This window comes from Rattus norvegicus, chromosome X (genome assembly GCF_036323735.1).
Source record: "Rattus norvegicus strain BN/NHsdMcwi chromosome X, GRCr8, whole genome shotgun sequence".
Taxonomy (NCBI): Eukaryota; Metazoa; Chordata; class Mammalia; order Rodentia; family Muridae; genus Rattus; species Rattus norvegicus.
The window spans coordinates 156,579,668-156,602,188 of NC_086039.1; the positions used below are offsets into that span (position 1 = coordinate 156,579,668).

The window sequence follows — 22,521 nt, forward strand, 5'->3', positions numbered from 1 at the left end:
AGGGACCCAGCGGTAGGGCGAGAACGGGGTGGGGCGCCCCTAGCCCGGACTCCGCCTCTTGCCTCAACTCTGCCTCCTCTCCCCCAACCAGCACCCCTGGGGAGGGGTAGGTGGGTGGGGATTCAGGGCCTTGGTGTAGACGCTGTGGTTACTGCCCGGCTGCAGAGCGGACAAACACGCCTAGTGCCCCGGGGAGGGGCGTCACGGGGGGGGGGGAGGAGCAGTAAAGAAGAGGGAGGTGGAAGGGAAGAGACAACCTCTCTGTTTAAGACCTCTCGAGGCTCTGACCTCAGGGGCTAAGGGACAATCTGTGGAGGGAAGCCAGTTTCCTCCACCCGGGCTGCCTGAAGAGGCCACGACCCTGGAGGATTCTAACCCAACCGATCCAGGGGCCCCAGCACCACCCCGAGGGCCTAAAGCAACAGTCTCAGGGACCACTTCAAGGTTTCCAGTTGCCTAGACAACGAGCCCTGGGTCAGAGAAACAGCCCTTCCAGGATCTGCCCGCAACTGTAGCCTCGGGCAGCAGTTCCAGCCCTCAGCCTGCTCACCAGTCCAGGTGACATGCCGGTACTCTCCACTCCCTCCCGGCCCTCGCGGGTGACCACGCTTAAGCGCACAGCTGTGGTCCTGGCCCTCACAGCCTATGGAGTCCACAAAATCTACCCTCTAGTACGGCAGTGTCTGACTCCTGCCAGAGGTCCTCAGGTGCCAGCTGGGGAGTCCACGCAAGAGGCCTCTGGGGCCACCACAGCCAAGGCTGGCATGAACCGGGTATTCCTGCAGCGGCTCCTGGTGCTCCTGAGGCTGCTGTTCCCCGGAGTCTTGTGCCGGGAAACAGGGCTACTGGCCCTGCATTCTGCTGCCCTGGTAAGCCGAACTTTCCTGTCTGTGTATGTTGCCCGCCTGGACGGCAGACTGGCCCGCTGCATTGTACGTAAGGACCCAAGGGCCTTTAGCTGGCAACTGCTGCAGTGGCTCCTCATCGCCCTTCCTGCCACTTTCATCAACAGTGCCATCCGCTACCTAGAGGGCCAGCTGGCTCTTTCTTTCCGAAGCCGTCTAGTAGCTCATGCCTATGGCCTCTACTTCTCCCAGCAGACTTACTACCGAGTAAGCAACATGGATGGACGGCTTCGAAACCCTGACCAGTCTCTGACAGAGGATATGGTAGCCTTTGCTGCTTCTGTAGCCCACCTTTATTCCAACCTGACCAAGCCACTCCTGGATGTGGCTGTGACCTCCTACACTCTTCTTCGAGCTGCCCGATCCCGAGGAGCTGGTACAGCCTGGCCCTCAGCCATCGCTGGCCTGGTGGTGTTCCTCACAGCCAACGTGCTTCGAGCCTTCTCTCCCAAGTTTGGGGAGCTAGTGGCAGAGGAGGCACGGCGAAAGGGGGAACTGCGCTACATGCACTCTCGAGTGGTGGCCAACTCAGAGGAAATTGCCTTCTACGGGGGCCATGAGGTGGGGCAGGTTGAGATGCTGCTTACATAGCAGAGGAAGTGGCTGGGAGACCTATTGCAGCCAGCTATGAGCAGTAAGGAAAGCCCAAAGCCTACTCCAGCTAATGTTAAAGTTGTGAATAGGCAGTGGGACAAGCTTGGGGGTAGTAGGCATTGGATGGCTGTATTCTTAAGATGCAGAAATGGAGAAATGGCACCATTGGGTGGGAACTTCCCTGTGCTGGCTGCCTGCAACCTCCAAGCCACTTCTGCTTCCTTGGTAAAATTGTCTTGGACTTGAGCTTTGGATTCTATCTACTACATCACAATTTGTGATGCTCTGGTCCAGCTTGCTCCAATCTTGCAGTCAACCATTCCTACAGCCAACTGGGAGGAATTAGACTCCTATCATCTGGGAGCATAGGACCACAGCCTGCCTCCTAACCTCTCTCGCCTCTCTGGGCCCTTTGAAGGCTGGCGTCCAACAGAGTTGGCTGGCTGGGCTGTCCGGTATTATGGGCATGACTCAGCCCAAGCAGAGGTTAACAAGCAGAGCTCAGCACAGCGGCTGCAGCAGCAGTGTTGCTGCTCCGGGTCAAGGCTGTCAGAACCCCAGGCATGTCTGGTTAGTGACTGACAGGATTGGCAAGCAACCTGCCTAGTTGCCTCCCTCCCTCCCAGGGATAGGGATGCCTGACCCCAGCGTCTGCCAAAGAGGCCTGACAACCTTCCTCTCCTACCTCCCCACCCCCACCCCCAGTGTAGCCACCCTTCTACCCAGATCCCAGCCACTTTATGAGGTGGGCTGGAGCCAGGGAAGCCTGGCAGACACTGGGAAAGGATACTTTAGGCCAGTGTAAACTTTATTCTCTGGCAGCCCCTCCCCTTCTTTGTGCCAATGGTTGCAGCTGCCTCAGGCCTTGTTCTGGCTACTGGTTTCGGTTCCCCAGTGCTTGGGGCAGGGGAGGGATACAAAAGCACCCATTTCATGAAGGCCTGTGTGTTTCCTGGATCAGGCCACTTGCCACAGGACCTTGTCCCATTGGCTGCATTTCATATAGACAATCAGTTTTGTCCTTGACTTTTGGAAAGGATTTGTCTCTACATTCTGCTAAGAGAATTTTTGCTGGCCCAGGTCAGGTTTCAGATTAGGAGGAAAAGTGCATCACCCTTACTATAACCCCTCTCCCATTCTCTTCTGAATGCTGGGCTGCAGGGCTTTGGCAAGCTGCCAGGGCCTTGGGTGAGGCACTTGGCACAATACCTGTAGCTATGCCATCAACCTTAGCTGGTGCTGCTACCAGCTTGAGGCATGAGCCTAGATTACCAGGGTGCTGCAAAGGTGGTGCACTCACTTCAGGAATGAGAGGCTAGGTTTTGGAAAGCTGGGCTATATGAGCACTTCTAGGCAGAGAGCACAAAAGAGAGAACACTGGTATTTAAAAAGACTTCCTCTGGGCTAGCTTCAGGAAATAGCACATTAAACAATAGAGGTCACTTGCTGGGACCCAGAGACCTTGTGTAAACCCTTGGCCTGCTTGTCTAAGCCTCATCTGTAAAGCTGTATAGGGTGATGGGCCACCATGAGTGGATTGACTGCCCTTGTTGTATAGGCACATGTCCCACTCCAGTCCCACTGGTTGCTGTACTGTGGACATGGGCCTGGATTCTAGTCAAAAATTTATGAAAAAGGGACTAACTGGCTGGCTGGCATGCAAACAGCAGGGTATAATATTCTTACTAGAGTTTCAGGCAGTGCACATGCATGTGTACAGACATGTATACAAACCTTCTGCTTAAAAGAACAAAGTAAATCTCAAGTCATCTTCATTTGTAAAAATCTGGTTATTAGGTTGAGGCAGGAGGTTGATTGTGAGTTCAAGGCCAGCTTGGGCTACATAGTGAGTTTCTGAGCTACAGAGCAAGGCTGTCTCAAAACACTATAAAAGCCAAGCATGGCGGTGCACACCTTTAATCCCAGCACTTGAGAAGCAGAGACAGGAAAATTGCCACAAATTTGAGGTTGACCCTGGTCTACATAAAGAATTCCAGACCAGCCAGGGCTATACAGTGAGACAGATCTTCTCTCCAAAAAACAAAACAAACACAAAAACAAACAAACAAAAAAAACAACCAGAAGTCTGGTTCTCTAGGGCTGGAATATAGCTCACCTAGCACACTCAAGGCCTAGAATGCCCAAGGCCCTGGGTTCTATCCACAATACCTCAAAACTAACTAAAAAATGTGGTTCTCTTAACATCCCAGTCTATGTGGTCCACATTTCTACACTCCTCGCTACTTCCAGGCAGTATGAGCTTGGGCAGATCACTTTGTCTCTCTCTGCTTCTGTGTCCTATAATAGACACAAGAATATGCACATTAAGGTTTGTGGCAGTAAATTGGAAGAAAGAAGACAAACAGTGCTGTGGTGTTAGGTATGGGGGGCAGAACATCCCCCAAAATGACCATAGTCACCTTGCCATGACTACTTTTGGATACCTCTAGACTCCTTTGAGACCTCTCTGACTGCAGTTCCCATCAGGGTTGAGAGCATATTCATCTGGTTTTGATGGGAAATTCAGTGTAAGTTTCTCACAGAAAAGAGCCTGGAAAAGTAGCAGGAAATGGGGATTGTTGACTGAGTTTGACAAAACCAAGAACTTTGTCATTTGCTTCCTTGTGCTGCTCTTTGAACTATTGATCATGATGTCTGGGGTAGGGAGGAACTAGGAAGGAGCCCAAAGAAATGGGGTCAGCAGAAGATGAAAGACAGCTGCCCTTAGGGCCTGGATCCAGAAACTGCCCAGGCAGGGTACAGAGAGGGAAGTGGTGAGTGTCCCAACCACAGTAGTAATTGAGAGGGTAGGAGGTTCCCTATAACATCTGATAGTCCCTTACCATCACCCCTATTTGAGGCTTGGCCCCACCACAAATACAACCCCCAAGTCCTTGGCCTTATGGCCATCACGCAGCATGTCTGTAGGTCATACTTGGGGACTCTTACCATCACCTCCCAGGAATTGTCACATTTGAATATCTATTGACCTTACAGGTAGAGCTGGCACTACTACAACACTCCTATCAAGACCTGGCTTCACAGATCAACCTCATCCTCCTAGAACGCCTGTGGTATGTCATGCTAGAACAGTTCCTCATGAAATATGTGTGGAGTGCATCTGGCCTGCTCATGGTAGCTGTCCCCATCATCACAGCCACTGGCTATGCAGAGTCAGGTAAGAGCCAAGACTCCAGGGACTGGGGCCCAGAGCTCAGCCAACCCACTTTCCCCTTCTTCCTGAGTAAATGGGAGACCCTACTGGCCTTGAGATTATCAGAAGCCAGGCATTCTTTGGAGCTCTTTGCTGCCACATGTGCATCACATGGTTCTTGGTGCCAAGAAGCCTAACAAAAAACAACCTAAGAACACCACATACAAACTGCTCCATATGTGTGTACCCTTTATCCCCCTGTCCTTAGCCCAATTTTAATTGGAGATGAACATAAAAAGTGGTTTGGGTGAGCCCCTTCATGACCCCAGCCTTGGTTTCTTCCACACAATGGTTCTTACAAATTGCCAGGGTAGAGGCCTTTGGGGAGTAGGAAGCCTGCCCTACCTGTTACTTTGGGGTGGTCAGGTTATCTTTGTTCCTCTACTGGTTTTCAATTTATTCATTCAACTTTTAGTGAATACCCTTGAAAAGGTAGACATGTGACCTTGAAAGCCTCCTTAGGTTAATCAATAGCTCCCCTCCTCTTGAGCCTTAAAAGAGTTTACCTAGAGAAACAACCCCTATGACACCTGTCAGTACAGCCCAGCCTGAAGTTTCGTTTCATGATTTTTTCTGACTCCCATATGCTTTTCATTCTCTCTTATGCTTTGTGTGATGTGTGTAAACTCACCTGTGTGGATACTGAGTTCTCTGCTCAGCATTCCCTTCCTAAACTTCAACCATCCTTCCTGACAGACTTATTTCAGAAGTCACTCTTTCTTCTTCTGGTTTGTTTTGATTTGAAATAGGGTCTCTCTTTGTAGCCCAGATTAGCCTTGAATCTGCCATTCTCCTGCCTCAGCCTCCCTAGTACTGGGATTACACTGTGCCTAAAAGTTCTTTTAGCTAGGGTATCATGGGGTCTTACACTGTGCCTGACTAAAAAGGTCTTTAGCTAGGGTATCATGGGACCTTTTTCAATTAACTTTTCTGAAAAATATCTTTTACACTTATTCCTGAGCTAGTTAGATTAAGCATAAAAATTTAGTGGAAAGTTAATTTTTTCCAGTCATTTGACAATATTTCATTGTCATCTCATTTCTTGCATAGCTGTTCATTTTTCAAATCAATTTAAATTATTAGTATTATCAATTTTTCTCTCTAGGTGTCTTTATCATTTTCTTTCTTGGTATTCTTCAGCTTTAGTGCAATGTGTTTAAGGTTTCTGCTTCTCCTGCATCAGACTTGTGTTTCCCTCAAATGTACATGTTTCTCTTTTTAAATATTTTTATTTTATATGTATGAGTGTTTTTTCTCTATGTATGTTTGTATACCAAGTACATGCCTGGTACCTACAGAAGGCAGAAGAGGACATCAGATCCCCTGGAATTTGGGATACAGACAGTTGTAACTTCTAATCACAGGTCGTCTGCAAGAGTAATGTCTTAGTTATTTTTTTCTATTTCTGTGAAGAAACACCATGACCAAGGCAATTTATAAAAGAAATCATTTAGACAGGTGTGGTGCCAAATGCCTTTAATCCCAGCACTTGTGGATCTCTGAGTTTGAGGCCAGCCTGATCTACATAGTGAGTTCCAGGACAGCCAGGGCTATACAGAGAGACCCTGTCTCCAAAACAAAGCAAAATTGGGATCTTGCTTATAATTTCAAAGGATGAATTAATGACCATCATGACAGAGAACATGCAGCAGGGAAGCAGACATGGTACTGGAGCTTACTCAGAACTTACAAGTTAGAGGCAAAGAGTCAGAGAGACCTCAAAGCCCACTCCACCCCTTTTACACAACTCCTCCAACAAGGACAAACTTCCTAATCCTACCCAAAACAGTTCGGCCAACTAGGGACCACGCATTGAAAAGTATGAGTCAATTGGGACCATTTTCATTCAAGCCAACACAAGCAGTAACTGTTCTTAACCACTGAGCCTATTTAGGATTTTCAGCTTCTCAGTCTTTCTTTTAGTTTAATAATTCTCCAGGTCACCTGTTGTTCCTTCAGTCATATGCAATTTGAATTTTTTTAAACCACTTAACTATTTCTGCCACCAAGCCTTTATGTGCTCTGCCTTACTGCTCTCCCAAGTACTGCCTTTCTATGTATGTCACTTTGTGTGATTACCTTTTATGGTGAGCTAGATAAAGTTGATTTTCCAGGTGCTTCACAGGAAAGCCTGAGAGGAAGCCACTTAACCACTGGAGATGATTTTAAATAAGCTTTGTTTTAATGGTCTGCAATGGCAGTCCCAGAGCTAGAAAAGGGATGGGATTGCAGTATCTTATATGCTCCTCCTGTCAAGCCTTAACTCCAAAGATCCTAGGAGGTTCTCCCTCTAGAACGTGCTAGCTGCCAAAAGGTCCTGACCACAAAGACCTATGGACTAACTTCCTTTGTCTTACTGCCAAAGGAAAAATTGTAAGGATATTGGGAAGGAAGTCTAGTGTTCCTGCTGCCTACTGGAGCTAAGTCTCTGAAGACATAATAGAAAGGAGGATATTTAGACTTAGCTCACCATACTGTTAGCACATTTGTGTCCCCCCAAACCTGCACCCCCCCACAACCCACGGGCATTTCCTGGGACAGGCCCCAAAAGGCATCCATCCATCGATCCAGTTACCTTTCCAACTTGAACTTTTCTGAGCTGACTCTTTGTACCTTTTCCTTCCTGCAACCAACCCCTGCCATTAATCCATATGAGGGTCACGTATATGCTGGATGCTTCCCACAGCCCCAGAGCCCCTTGATGATTCCTCAGTGGGCACTCATTATTTACTCATCTGCACCAAGGGGCTCTTGGAGCTGCCTTCCTCCTTGTTCCCTACCATCATTTCCAGGTTCTAGGTTTGTGTAAGAAGGTTGCTCTGGGACTGGCAAGACGATTTAGCAGGTAAAGGTACTTACCCTGAAAATTTGACAATCTGAATTTGATTTGTTTGTTTGGTTGTTTGGTTGGTTTTGGGTTTTTTTGAGACAGGGTTTCTTTGTGTAGTCTTGACTGTCCTGCCAGGCTGGCCTTGAACTCACAGAGATCCACCTGCCTCTGCCTCTGCCTCCTGAGTGCTGGATTAAAGATATGTGCCACCCTGCCTGGCGTGAGTTTGATTTCTGGAGCACACATAAAAGTAGAGAGAACCCATTCCACAAAGTTGTCCTCTAACCTCCACATGTATGCTATAGTACATGTATACCCACACATTACATATACATATACATACATATATATATATAATAACAACAATAGCAACAATAATAGTAATTTCTTAAAGCTGTACTCTTCTGTAGATCACAAAGTCAAAAAGTTGAAGCTGTTAACTAAGACTTTGAGGACAGGACCATGGGATATAAACTCTAACCAAAAAAAAACACAAAACAAATAAACAAACAAAAAACCATGGTAGCCAGATGTGGTGGCAAATGCTTTTAATCTCAGCAATTGGGAGACAGAGACAGGTGGATCTCTTGTGAACTGAAGGATAGCCTGGTCCACAAAGTAAGTTATAGTACAGCCAGAATTCATACACAGAGAAACCCTGTCTCAAAAACCAAACAAAAAACAGCTTTAGATAGGAGTGACTCTTGTGAGAAGTCAGAGGTTAGAGATCAAGGTGCAGAGTAGGTGTGAAGAAGAATGTGAGTGGTAGGCAGCAAGGTTAAGAGGAGAAATGTCACACTTCAGAAACAAAGCTCACTGTGTGTCAGATGAAGAAATCCAGCTGTTCAGCAGGAAGGACTGATATGGTGCCCAATAGAAGGTAGGTGCGTTTCTAGTTCATAAGAGCTACTTATGCCAAGAAATAAAGCTGGGTGCCTGGTGGTTCTCTCTTTCTAACTTTCTTTTTTTTATTTTATTTTATTTTATTTTTTTTTTTTGGTAATTATGTGTACATGGGGGTACTGATGCATTAGGAAGCCAGAAGCACTGAATTACCTAGAATGGGAATGACAGGCAATTGGAAGCCACCTGACATGGGTTTTGGAAATCAAACTCAGATCCTCTGCAGGATCCCTTTTAACCATTGAGCTGTCTATCAAGACCCTTTTCTTCCTTTTTTCTTTTTTTTAAGATTTATTTATTTGGGGCTGGAGAGATGGCTCAGGGGTTAAGAGCACTGACTGCTCTTCCAGAGGTCCTGAGTTCAATTCCCAGCAACCACATGGTGGCTCACAACCTTCTGTAATGAGATCTGACGCCCTCTTCTGGTGTGTCTGAAGATAGCTACAGTGTACTCACAGACATAAAATAAATAAAATCTTTAAAAAAAAGATTTATTTATTTATTATATATAAGTACACTGTGACTGTCTTCAGACACACCAGAAGAGGGCATCAGATCCCATTACAGATGGTTGTGAGTCACCATGTGGTTGCTGGGAATTGAACTCAGGACCTCTAGAAGGGCAGTCAGTGTTTTTTGTTTTTTTATTTTTTTGTTTTTGTTTTTGTTTTTTTTCGGAGCTGGAGACCGAACCCAGGGCCTTGAGCTTGCTAGGCAAGCACTCTACCACTGAGCTAAATCCCCAACCCCCCAGTCAGTGTTTTTAACCACTGACCCATCTCTCCAGCCCTCTAGATCCTTTTCTTAATGGATGCTATTGAGATGTGATTAACAGACCATACAATTCAGCCTTTTTATACAAGTACCTCAGTTTTTTAAATGTATTCACATTTATGCAGCCATCACTACTATCTAAGTTCAGAACATTTTGAAATGTAAAGGGACCTCCATATCAATTATTAGTCACTCCTAATCCTCCTTCACTCCACTCCTGGCACCCTCTAATCTGCCTTCTATCTTTATAGATTTGCTTATTCCAGACATCATCAAATAGAAATGGAACCCTATGGTATGTGACCTTTGCTTTCTGGCTTCTTTCTCTGAGCATAATTGTTTCAAGGTTCGTCTATGTTGGAAGATGAACCAGCCCTTCATTCCCTCTTATGGCTGACTAATATTTCACTATATGTATATACCACAATTTTTCTTTATATTCTTTTGAGACAGGTATGTCATCACATCTGGACTATTATAATAAATTTTAATTATATATTATATGTATGATAGGTTTCATAAAGAAAAGACATTTTGTTTGTGTGTTCAAGACAGGGTTTCTCTGTGTAGCCCTGACTCTCGTGAAACTCACTCTGTAGACCAGGCTGGCCTTGAACTCACAGAGATCCACCTGCCTCTGCCTCCCCAACACTAGGATTATAGGCATGTGCCCCCACATCCAGCTTTCATAAAGATATTTTCATTCCCAGATTTACCTCTTTTTACATTCTCCTGTGTCTCTTCCTGTTCCTATTAGTCTCTGTTTTCATAAATTTTGGAAAACATATTTGTCTTTCTGAGTCTAGTATATTTTGCTTAGTATGATGATTTCCAGTTATATCCACTTTTTTTAGTAAATGGCATAGTTTCATTTTTCTTTATGACTGAATAAGTCCATTGTATCTATTGCTACATTTTCATTATCTATTTATCTGTTGATGGACATGTAGGCTGGTTGCATGTCTTGACTATTGTGAATACTATACCAATAAACATGGATGTGAAAGTATCTCTGTGGTAGGACTTAGTATGTCCAGTAGTAGTACAGAGAAGTCATAAGGGAATTCCATTTTCAGTTTTTTTCAGAAATCTCCACATCCTCCCACAATTTGTTGTCATTTTTTTATTTGTTGTTTGTTTACTTACTTATTTTTGGTTTTTCAAGGTAGGATTTTCTTATGTAGCCCTGACTATCGTAGAATTTGCATTATTGACAAGACTGGCCTCAAATTCAAAGATTTGCCTGCCTCTGCCTCCTAAGTGTAAAAGCATGTACTACCACTGCCTGGCCTTCCTTTTTATTTTTTTTTAAGATTTATTCATTTATTACATATAAGTACACTGTAGCTGTCTTCAGGCACACCAGAAGAGGGCATCAGATCTCTTTACAGATGGTTGTGAGCCACCATGTGGATGCTGGGATTTGAACTCAGGACCTCTGGAAGAGCAGTCGGGGCTCTTAACCACTGAGCCATCTCTCCAGCTCCTCCTTTTTATTTATTTTTTTTTTCGGAGCTGGGGACCGAACCCAGGGCCTTGCACTTGCTAGGCAAGCGCTCTACCACTGAACTAAATCCCCAAACCCCCCCCCACTCCTTTTTATTTTTTAAGACAGGAGTTCTCACTTTGTACCTCTGGATGGCCTGGAACTTGATGGTAGCATTCTCACTATAATGATGAAATTTTGGTATAGTTTGGACTTGCATTTCCTTGGTAGCCAGGGTGTTCAATGTTTTTCTTTGTTTTTTATTTATTTATTATTTATTGTATGTGTATGTGTGTGATGTGGTGGACACATGCGACAGAATGTATGTGTAAGTCAGAGGACTTTGTGGAATCAGTTCTCTTTTACCTTACATGGGTTCCAGGAATTGAACTCAGATCATCAGACATACACAGCAGCAAACACTTTACCTACTGAGCCATTCCATTGTCCTGGTATGTTCAATATTTTGTGTACATCTATTGACCATTTTTACTTTGTCTTTTTAGATTTGTCTGTTAATTGAACTTTCCCATTTCTTTTTTTTTTTAAAGATTTATTTATTTATTATATATAAGTACACTGTAGCTGTCTTCAGATACACCAGAAGAGGGCATCGGATCTCTTTACAGATGGTTTTGAGCCACCATGTGGTTGCTGGGAATTGAACTCAGGACCTCTGGAAGAGCAGTAGGGTGCTCTTAACCGCTGAGCCATCTCTCCAGCCCCAACTTTCCCATTTCTTAACTGGATTGTTTGTTGTTTTATTTGGTATTTAATTTTGTTGGTTTTAGATAGGGTCTTACTATGTAGCTTTGGCTGGTCTGGAGCTTGTTTTCTAGAACAGGTTGGCCTCAAAATCATAGAAATCCATGTCTACCTCCTAAATACTGAAATTAAACATGTGGGTCACGATGCCCAGCCAGCCTGTAATTTTTTCCTGAGTCAGGGTCTCATGTATCTAAGATTGTCCTGAAATTGCAGCCAAGGAGGGATTTGAACTTTGGATCCTCATCTTCTACCTCCCAAGTGTTGGGATTTCAAGAGTTTACCCTTATACCAAAGTACAAAAGGTGTTTGATTCACTTGGAATTAAATTTTGTATAGGGTGAGAGATAGGATTTAGTTTTGTTTCTTCTACAATATACATTTCAATATCTTTATCGATTCATCCATTACCAGACAGGCTTGTTGTTTCCACCTTTTGGCTATCATGAATAGCACTACTGTGAACATTGCATACAAGTTTCTATGTAAATTCAAATTTTTGTTTCCCCAGGCTATACAGCTAGGAAAGGAATTCCTAGGTCCTTTGGTAACTCACTATTTAAGTTTGTGAGGAACTGCTAAGTGCTTTTCCATTTAATCTCCTCCATAGATAGGGGTCCCACTTCTCAACTGGCCAATGTCTGCCCTTACCTCTCTTTGCTCCAACTTCCCTTGTCAAGATGACATGTTATTTCTTGGCAATATCAGTTTCCTTAATGATTAATGATATGAAACATCTTTTTATAAACTTAAATGTGGTGAGGAAGTGCACATGTTACACACATGTAGAGGTCAGAAGGCAACTTTTGGAAGTCACTTCAACTTCCACTGTTCAGACCCTGAAGATCAAACTTAGGTCATTAGGCTTAGTGACCAACACCTTTACCAGCTAAGCCATGTCACCAACTCACCTTACTGCTCTTTATATGTTTTCATTGTTTTCTAAGAAAACATTTTACACTAGCTTAGGTTGGCCTTGAACATGAGGCATTCTTCTTGTCTCAACCTTCAGACTACTGAGAAACCAGGCAAATATATATCTATATATTTTGCATATACATAGTTTAGATCCTTAGCCAGCTGTGTGAAGTCAAGATCCTCCTGCTTCCACCACCCAAATGCTGGGTTGATATGAGCTAAGAAAAGTTCTAGAGTAGTACAACTCTACTAAACACATGTGTGAGTTAGTTTTCATTTGTGCTATGAGATGGCAAACATATGCTCTGTACATCTATCAGTCATAACATGGGTATGCACATTATTCATCTTTTCCTTGGTGACTCTATGACTTTCCATTGTCTTTCCTAACCCAACTTTGGCTTTCAGACTCAGAAGCCATGAAAAAGGCAGCCTTAGAAATGAAGGAAGAGGAGCTGGTTAGTGAACGTACAGAAGCCTTCACCATTGCCCGAAACCTCCTCACAGCTGCTGCAGATGCCACTGAGAGGATCATGTCATCCTACAAGGAGGTAACCCCAATGCAGCTCCTACCCTGCCTGCTCTTCCACTCCTGAACTGGCTGGGGTTGAGCCCATGTCACCCTCCTTCTAGGTGACAGAGCTGGCTGGCTACACAGCCAGGGTGTACGAGATGTTCCAGGTATTTGAAGATGTCCAACACTGTCGTTTTAAGAGGACAGGAGATCTAGAGGAGGCTCAGGCTGGGCCTGGGTCCATGGTGCATTCTGGTGTTCATATAGAAGGGCCCCTGAAGATCCAAGGTAAGGTAGCCTCTGTGCAGAGTACCTCTTCTGCCTTTCTATCCACTGCTTTGTCTCTTCCCATACCGCCCCAATACTCAGAGACCTCTGTGCACCCTGTCTCATCCACTCAGGATTCATTGCCAGAAAGGTCATTGAAAACTAGGTTACTGTGGAGGGGGCTGGCCCAGTAAGTAGCCTGCATTCTCCAAGCACTGGCTACCAGTTGAGCTGCTAACAAACTTTCCCAAGTGTGTTGGTTTTGCTTACCAGTTAAGAGAGATGATTCTGGGCTCTCAGTGCTTGGTATCATTCATCCATACAAGGCCAATAGAGAAATAAAAGCAGTGAGGAATGGGGATGTAGTTCAGTTGTAGAGTGCTTGCCTAGCATGTATGAGACCTTGGGTTTATTTCCTAGCATTGCAATAACAACAAAAGATTTACATGGCTAGGGATATAGCTCAGTTAGTGTTTGCCTAGCATACACAAAGCCCTTGCTTGGTTCAATCCCTATTATCACATAAAGCAGGCATGGTATTGTCAAGGTCAGCATTCTAAGTAAATAAATAAGATATTAAAAGATAAATAAAATATTTAAATCCATAAGCGATGGCTAATGCCTGTAATCCCAGCATTTGTGAGGCTGAGGCAGGATTGCTCCATATTCAAGGCCAGTGAGGGCTTTAGTATTGGACTACTCTGTTTCAAAAAGAAACAAAAGAAAAAAGAAGTCCAGACAGAGTGAAGGACAAAGAAAGTCCAGCCACCTGCCAGGTCACAGGAGTCAGGATACTGCAGCAAAGGAGCCCAGGCATGGAAGCTCATCTTACGATGTTGCCAAAGAAGGGTCTGGGTTCTAGAGTATCAAAAGGTGGCAGTTTGGGGCATGTTACTTGACTCTGAGGTTATCAACGTGTTGGAAGACCTCTGTTTTCCCATGGGACCTGGAAGACACCATATTGTTTGGGAACCCAGGGGCCTGTTAAGATAGGAAGTAGGGGGTGTTGGGAATTAGCTCCAAACTAAGTGGTAGAGCGCTTGCCTAGCAAGCGCAAGGCCCTGGGTTCGATCCCCAGCTCTGAAAAAAAAAAAAAGAAAAGAAAAAAAAGATAGGAAGTAGGGATAAGCAGCAGGGCAAAGGAAAGCAGCAAAATGCTGTGCTCCTGTATTTCCATGCCTTCTCTCTACAGGCCAGGTGGTGGATGTGGAGCAGGGGATCATCTGTGAGAACATCCCTATCATCACACCCACTGGAGAGGTGGTGGTGGCCAGCCTCAACATCAGGGTAGGTCAAGTAGAGAAGCACCCCTAACCTGAAGTGCTGACCAATCTGAACCAAGTAGCTGGGGACAAGGTACACTTCCCAGATTATCTGGCCACCTGCATCTGTGAACCCTAGCCCTCAGCTCACGTAGCTTTGCTAGCAGTGACATTGTCCTTAGCCACGTGGAAGATAGGCCAAGGTGAAGCTGAGAGACCAACATATCTCAGAACATGAGTCCTAAAGCAATAGTATGAGTGCTGATAAAAGAAACTAACAATTACGAGGGTTGTCCAAGGGTTCCTAGTCTGATGATTTGTCCATCCCAACAGGTTTCCCTGAACTCTGGGTATTTGAAACCAAAGATAAGTCAGAAAGTGGGCTGACCTTAAGAAGTACCTACTATAGCACAAGGCCCTGGGTTCGGTCCTCAGCTCCAGGGGAAAAAAAGTACTTACTGTGGTGGTGCACACCTTTAATCCCAGCACTTGGGAGGCGGAGGTAGGCAAATCTCTATGAAGCCAGTTTGGCCTACATAGTGAGTGAGTTCCAAAACAGCCAGGGCTACACAGAAAAACTCTGTCTTGAAAAACCAAAATAAATAAATAAACAAACAAATTAAAACTATCCCTAGTTAGACTCTGATCTAGAGTACAGTAAGGACCACCAAAAGGTTGATGATCATTTGATGAGAAGATACCCTATAAAGCTTTTCCTCAAAGCATAGGAAGTGGATAGGTGGATGCAACAGGAGTTAGGGCCTGAGAGACAAAGGGACCAGGGCCTGTCTCCTAGCAAGGGACGAAGCTGGAAAGAGACATGAGGAGGTGGAATATCAGGCTTCAGCCTTCACTGAGAGAGTTGCTGAGCCTGGAGAGGAAGAAAAAGGGCAAGATTATTGAAAGACAGTTGAGGCAGTGGACATAACATAAAACAGTTATTTTGTGAACAATACAATACAGTAGGTGGTACCTGATAGATCCAAGCTATATAGTTCCCTAGCTGACTCTAGGAAGAAACAGTAGGAAGCAAAGACACTGTCGTCTGGGTGAACAGACTGCAGCTCGGTAGATAGCAAGGCTGCCAAGGAATCAAGGTAGAAGAATAGGGCTGAGGGAACCTGAAACTTCTTGTCACTCCTGTCCTCCAGAGCTAACTGTTTAATGCTGGTGAGTATCTAGGGGCTGCCCTAAACAAGTTCTCCTAGGCTTAGCAATATTATTACCAGAAATGGACTCCTTCCATCTTCTGGAGGCCAGAAGTCTAGTTTCGAGGGGCAGGAAGGTTCCTTCTTGGGGAAATGTGTACCCCAAGCTATGTTACCCTACTCTCTGCCTCTATCCTCACACACATACACACCCTTTTGTGTCTGTCTATTCAAATCTTCCCGCTTTGTAAGTTCTCCAGCCACATTGGATTTGGCCCACTTCCTTCCAATATGCCTTAGTGTCCATTTAGCTAATTGTATGTGCAATGACAGGTCCCCTCTGAGCAGTAGGACATAGGACTTCAGATAAATTCAGGGAGCATAGGTCAACCTGTCACACTGCTCAAGGTAAATCAAAGGCCAGAACCTGGATCCTCCTAGGAGCCTTATGCAGCAACACTCTTATTATTGCTTGGAGATAAGGAAATACCTACACTCAAAGAAGAAAGGAACTGAGGATAACGGTGCTAGGAACAGCTGTGCCATCTCTGCTGCAGGGTGCTGTGCCTCCTCTGTGGCCCAAACTCTCTGACCAGCTAACAGTGGCACTAAATGAACTAATCCCTCCTTCCTGCCAAAACTCCAGTGTTCAGCTACTCTGGAGCAATCTTCTGTGACCCCTGATACCTGAGAGCAGAGTAGACCATGGGGCGAGGGGTTAGCTGTTTACATCTAGAACTTTCTTTCCCAAAGGGAAAAAAATTTTCCCTAGGCGGCTCCGTGTGTGTGTGTGTGTGTGTGTGTGTGTGTGTGTGTGTGTGTGTGTGTGTTTATGTGTGTGTGTGTGTGTGTTTATGTGTGTGTGAGAGAGAGAGACAGAGACAGAGAGAAATCTCATTATATAGCACTTCTATTTCCCAAATGTTGAGATTAGATCCATGTGCTACTTCCTCCTGCTTCCCTACACAATACTAGAAAACCTCTTGACACTATACATGGATCTAAAGTAGAGTTAGAGGGATAGAGAATCCTTTGGAGTATCCTAGAATGCACTCACTCATTTGACCATAGCAATAGAAGCTGTGGTCCCTCTGTTTGGCTTGTGCTATCCAAGCGTCTTGGGGCCTTAGGGGACAGAACCAAGTCTTGTCCATTCCCCTGTATCCTACACCTGGTATTCAACTGAGGTTCTGCATACTGAACCCCATCACCCCATCCCTATGGCCTTGTAGTCACTTGCCAAGAAATCAAGAATGGGCTTGATAGCACACACTTACAATCCCAGCCCTTGGAAATCTAACATAAGAAGACTAAGTTTCAGGCTGGAGAGATGGCTCAGTGGTTAAGAGCACTGACTGCTCTTCCAGAGGTCCTGAGTTCAATTCCCAGCAACCACATGGTGGCTCACAACCATCTGTAATGAGATCTGATGCCCTCTTCTGGTGTGTCTGAAGACAGCTACAGTGTACTCATATACATTAAAATAAATATAAAAAAAGAAGACTAAGTTTCAGACCAGCCTAGGCAACATAGCAAGACCCTTCTCACCTGCCAGCCTTACACAGAGAAAGATAGCTTGCTTGCTCTTTTTCCTTCCTTCCTCCCTTCCTCCCTTTTTCCCTCCTTCCCTCCCTCTCTCCCTTCTTTCCTTCTTTCCTTCTCTCCCTCCATTTCCTTTCCCTCTTTCTTTTTTGAGATAGGATCTCATGGTGCCCAGGTTGGCCTTGTACTTGCTATGTAGCCAAGGGTTGAAGTTGAATTACACTTGAACTTATGATCCTCCTGTTTCCACTTCTCAAGTGCTGGATTACAAGTATGCATGATTTATGTGGTGCTGAGGATTGAACTCATGGTCTGATCTTTGCTCAGCATGCACCCTACCAACTGAGCTACATCCTCATCCCAGATATAGAAGGCTTTATGAGACTGGGAAAGAGGCCACAGTGATCCAGGGTGTGAGGAAAGAGACTTAAGCTCTGGATGCCATGTCCTGATGCTTCCACAGGTGGAGGAAGGCATGCACCTGCTCATCACAGGCCCCAATGGCTGCGGCAAGAGTTCTCTGTTCCGAATCCTAGGTGGACTCTGGCCAACATACAGTGGGGTACTCTATAAGCCCCCACCCCAGCGCATGTTCTATATCCCTCAGAGGTAAGTAAAACTATTTGCTGTGTCTTCCGCCTTTTTATATCTGTGTTACATTAGAGTCCACCTCTCAGGAGAGGATGTGAAGATGTTAAGCAGCCCAATATCCAGGAGCACAAGCTGGTCCATTTCAAATGGGGGAGGGGGTCTTCTTAAGTTCATATCCACAGATGAGAATGATAAACATACTTGTGTCCATGCACATATGTGAGTATATGGACATGTTAGTTGGGAGAGAGCCTGGGTGTGGTATGTCAGCAGTTGGAAACCACTCTGGAGCCTACTAAGGCACAGAGCACTGCTGGGAAACAGGGCTACCTTGCCCCTAGTGGACATGCAGCTTTCTCACAGGCCCTACATGTCCGTGGGCTCCTTGCGTGACCAAGTGATCTATCCTGACTCTGCGGAAGACATGCGGAGGAAGGGCTGCTCGGAGCAGCAGCTGGAAGCCATCCTGGGCATCGTGCATCTCCGACACATCCTGCAACGGGAGGGAGGTAGGGGCAGGGCACACCAGTGCCCTTTGTCCCAACATGGGGAACCCGTTGCCAACCTACCTCTAGACTCTTCCCCAAGTCCCAGAGGATAAGAGTTATCTCAGCATCCAGGAGTTCAAAGTGCTTTCCCGGAAGGAGGGGTGAACAGGTTGCTGGGGTGCCAGGAAAGGGAACTTGTAGCAAAGCACTTGCTTTATTGGGTGCCTAGAAGACCCTATGTCAAATAAAAGAGCAACCTAGGACAGTCACTCTATTGGGTAGCCAGATGATACCAGGACAGGTTGCAATTGAGAGATGTTGGCTGCTCTTGTGAGCCACTGGAAGCTTTAAGGCTTTAGGTAACCAATTGACAGATCAGTTTTTATGTTTGAACAAGCTGACCCATCTCTGGGTAGGGTAGGATGATCATGTACATGTGTCTAGTTGCACAGAGGCTTGGAATGAGAGTGAAGATCAGAGTCATGGGTGATTCTGAGGAAAGCCCTTATGAAAGAAGGACAAATAGCAAAAGAAAGTGCTTTTGAGAAGAGAAAGCTTACTGAGGGACATCTTCTCCAGTAGTCTGTGGTTGCCCTGAATAGCTAGTATCTGTGGCCAGTCATTGCAACCTTTTAGGATTGAATTCACCTCTGAGTAACAGTACCATGCTAGTTTCCTTAGTGGTTCAAAACATTTACAGATTTATCCTACTGTGTTATAAATCCCAAAAGAAACAGACCAGAGTTGGGCAGCAGAAACGTTCACTATAGGCTCCAGGGATCCAGGCTCTCGAACCAAGTTATGGTGCTAAGCATGGCTTCCATTCTTAAAGTCACCTTATAACCCAATATGACTGCTATAGCCATCATATCCAGTCCCTAGACTGTAGGATAGAAGAAGGGGTAAAGGAAAGAGACAAAGGATACTTATCTTCTGTTTTCCCAGAAGGTTCCATGGGTATTACATGTACGACAGTGGCTAGAATTAGTACTATGGTTACCCTTCACCATAGGGCAAGCTAAAATGTTCCACATGCCCTAAGGACAGTTCTAGTCATGTAGAAACACAGGATGGGTGACAGGAGAGGACTTCTGCCACAAAGTCCTGACAAATCACCTTCCTTACATGCTCACTCAGTCCTCTAAGCCAGTGTAGTGGCACCAGGCCATGAGATGTGGCCCAGTTCCTCTGGTGAGCCTTTGTCCTAGAGAGAACATTCTAACCATCCCTGAGGATCTTTGCCCTTGTCACCTGCTTCCTGCTGAGGACAGTGTTGACAAGTTTTTCCCTGGCAACCCATTAGGTATCCTGGGACTGCCATGACTAAGAGCCACAGACTTACTAGTTTCAACAGAGAACTTGGTTTTCTGGCATTCTGGTGTCAAATTTGGGTGTAGCAATGCTATCTCCTTCACAGACTATGAGGACTCTGCTTAGCTAGTAGTAAGTCAACTTCTGTGTGTCTTCAAAACAGTTTCCCTCTATACATGTCTCTGTGTTTAAATTTTTATTTTCTATAAAGATATCAGTTATACTGGATTAGGGTTCACCTTCTTGAACTCAAACTGAGCACATTTGGAAAGATTGTCTCTAAATCCTACTAGGGGGTAGAACTGTAGAATGTGTTTTGTGAGGGAGAAAATTTTTGTTCCAAGTGTTTCATTTATTAGTGTTACAGGCAGATGAGGACACAGAACAGAAGTCTGCAGCCAGACAAGTTCTGCCAGGGTCAAATGTGTCTCATTTAACCCTGACCTTATCCTACTTCCCATTGGGTTTCTGTTGAATTGAACTGAGTCCTTCACCTCCTGCCCAGGTTGGGAGGCTGTGTGTGACTGGAAGGACGTCCTTTCTGGTGGTGAGAAGCAGAGGATTGGTATGGCGCGCATGTTCTATCACAGGTGAGCACTGTGGTGACTTTCAAGGACATTCAGTAATTTGGACCCAACAAGAGAGAGAAGATGGTTGCTCTCAGTAGGAGGAAGACAGCTATGTGAAGGAGCTTCACCTCTACCCCCAACCCTCCCCCAGTGCAGCAGGGCTATGGGTCATAAGTGATTGGCCAGGAACTGGAAGTTGGACGGTGGTGGGGAATTCACAGCTTTCCCCTTCACCCACCCCCACCCTAAGGCCCAAGTACGCCCTCCTGGATGAGTGCACTAGTGCCGTGAGCATTGATGTGGAAGGCAAGATCTTCCAAGCAGCCAAAGATGCTGGTATCTCACTGCTGTCCATCACCCATCGACCCTCCCTATGGTAGGTGCTCTTGGAATTGTGGGTAAGTCTGCCACCTGAAGTGAGAAAGCAGCTGTGACAGCTTTCTATCCCTCTCCTGTTCAGGAAGTACCACACACACTTGCTGCAGTTTGATGGGGAGGGAGGCTGGAAGTTTGAGAAGCTGGATTCTGCTGCCCGCCTGAGCCTGACTGAAGAGAAGCAGCGCCTGGAGCAGCAACTGGCAGGCATCCCTAAGATGCAGGGGCGCCTTCAGGAGCTCCGCCAGATCCTTGGCGAAGCTGCAGCCCCAGTTCAACCTCTGGTCCCAGGCATCCCCACTTGACTGGGGACCTTATCCCTAGCTCCCACCCTTCTCCAAGCTCTCGGATCACATGAAGGAAGCTGCAGCTCCTATCCTCCCCTTACTGCCCTGCATGCCTTCCCCTCCCAAGCCTCCTAGCCAATTACCTGCTTTCCCTGAAGACCCCACTCTGGAGCAAGTAGATATGAATGGGGACACTCTGCATTCCACCTTCACTCTGGGGTCTGCTCCAGAAACTGTGCCCTGTTCGGGACAATGTGTCCTTTACTTTTCTCTGAGGAGGGATGGAGGGTTTGGAAGGCCCCAGTCCTGACTCTATACCAGTATGGCTGAGTCATAGGAAGTAAGCAGGAGCTGCCCTCTTACTGCCAGCAGCCAGAATGTGTGAAGCCTGGTGGTTGTGGATCACATCCCTCTTAAAACCCAAACCCTCGTCATTGCTTTGATCCATCCCTTTGTTGCCATCCCCTAGGGTGGCCAACCAATGCCCCTGTCCTATAGGACACTCCTGCCATGAAAACAGCCTAATGGAGCCCAGGATTAGATGGGGCCCAAAGCGTGCCCTTCCCCATGGTTACCCCCAGAATGGCATGGTTACCTCCTGAGCCATGAGAAGAATGTAGCCCTGGCCCTCCCACTCCTCCACCTCTACAACCTAATTTATTGGACTCCCAGTTTATAGGTGTCTAAATTGCCAACATGAGTACCCTGCCAGCACAGGAGGTGACTGGGTGGTCCCTTTAATCTACCTAGTCTCTGGTGCCAAACCTGGCCCCTCACTAGCCTATACTGCCAGTTGCCACTGGGGGTGCCCTCTGCCAGCTAGGCAAGAATGAGGGCACCATGTTCCCAGTTCAGTGCCAAAGAGGGGTCACAGGAGGTGCTGTGTCTGCTAAACCAGCCCTCACCAAGAGGGAGACCCCCCCACACACACACACACCCTATTGCCATTGTGTGCCTTTCCTGGGCCCTCAGCCCTCTGGCTCTGGTGACCCTCCCCCCACCCCACGTCCTCTCAGTAAAAACCTCTGGAAAGTACAATCCTGCCTCCTGGACTTGGTATCTGATAGAAATTCTGGGGAGTAAGCCAGGTATGGTAGTGCTTTTAATCTCGGCACTCTGGAGGCAGAAGCAAGTGGATCTCTGTGAGTTCAGGGCTAGCCCAGTGTGCATAGTGAGTTTGAAAACAGCCAGGACTGCATAGTGAGTCCCTGTGTCAAAAAAACAGGCAACAACAACAAAAGTTCTGGGGAAAGGTCAAAATATTGATAGAAAAAGAGGAGACCTGCCCCCCAAACATGGGCCCAAGTGAAAACCTAGTCAACTGCTAACTCTGTGGGACTCAAAAGAGTGTTCTCTGGTTATACATTTTGTACCCTATGGAGGCAGAGTTGACAACATTGCTCTAAAATGATATTCGAGGCCAAATGACTGCTGGAGAGAAGATACGTCTGCCAAGTCTCTGTAGAGAATACAGAAACAATGCTATAGAAACCCAGTGAGCTGCCAGGAAGGTAAATTAAGCACTGAGAGAGCCTCAGAAAGGAAGTGATTCCTGGATTGAGTTGTACTGGTGCTTCTGAACCTTCTAGAAGAGGGAAAAGTGTGTCCAAGGCTCAAGGTTATGTCCAGAGAAAGATATCCAGTACAGGGGAGAAGGAAAGGCCTAGACTGAGCCTAAAGGTCACTGAGGGGATCTATGTAGGATGCAAATGGCCTTGGATTCAGCATAAAGCAGGCTGTGGAGCTGTGTGTGGACACTTACTGGAGATAGACCAGAC

The 22,521-nt window shown here is 46.0% G+C and overlaps 2 protein-coding genes across 4 annotated transcripts in view; one reads left to right on the plus strand and one right to left on the minus strand.

The window, feature by feature from the left end:
• The window catches only part of Bcap31 (B-cell receptor-associated protein 31), a 32,092-nt gene extending 30,757 nt beyond the window's left edge, over positions 1-1,335 (minus strand). Inside the window, exon 1 of the mRNA XM_006229556.5 lies at positions 1,197-1,335. The gene's annotated coding sequence lies outside the window, so the exon portion shown is untranslated. The remainder of the gene's footprint in view (positions 1-1,196) is intronic.
• On the plus strand, positions 2-21,781 carry Abcd1 (ATP binding cassette subfamily D member 1). 3 transcript variants are annotated; one of them, XM_039099912.2, is made up of 10 exons: positions 27-869; positions 4,497-4,677; positions 12,798-12,940; positions 13,023-13,191; positions 14,363-14,457; positions 17,586-17,731; positions 18,077-18,222; positions 20,018-20,102; positions 20,332-20,457; positions 20,542-21,781. In XM_039099912.2, exons 1-10 carry the CDS (start codon positions 564-566, stop codon positions 20,759-20,761), a joined length of 1,617 nt encoding a protein of 538 aa, XP_038955840.1. In that variant the 5' UTR covers positions 27-563; the 3' UTR covers positions 20,762-21,781. The 3 variants fall into 3 exon arrangements, 2 of the variants coding, with proteins under 2 accessions (XP_038955840.1, NP_001102291.1); NM_001108821.1 differs by having other exon boundaries at positions 130-1,466; positions 20,542-21,524; XR_005498011.2 differs by lacking the exons at positions 18,077-18,222; positions 20,542-21,781 and having other exon boundaries at positions 2-1,466.
• Positions 21,782-22,521: the final 740 nt, after the last annotated feature.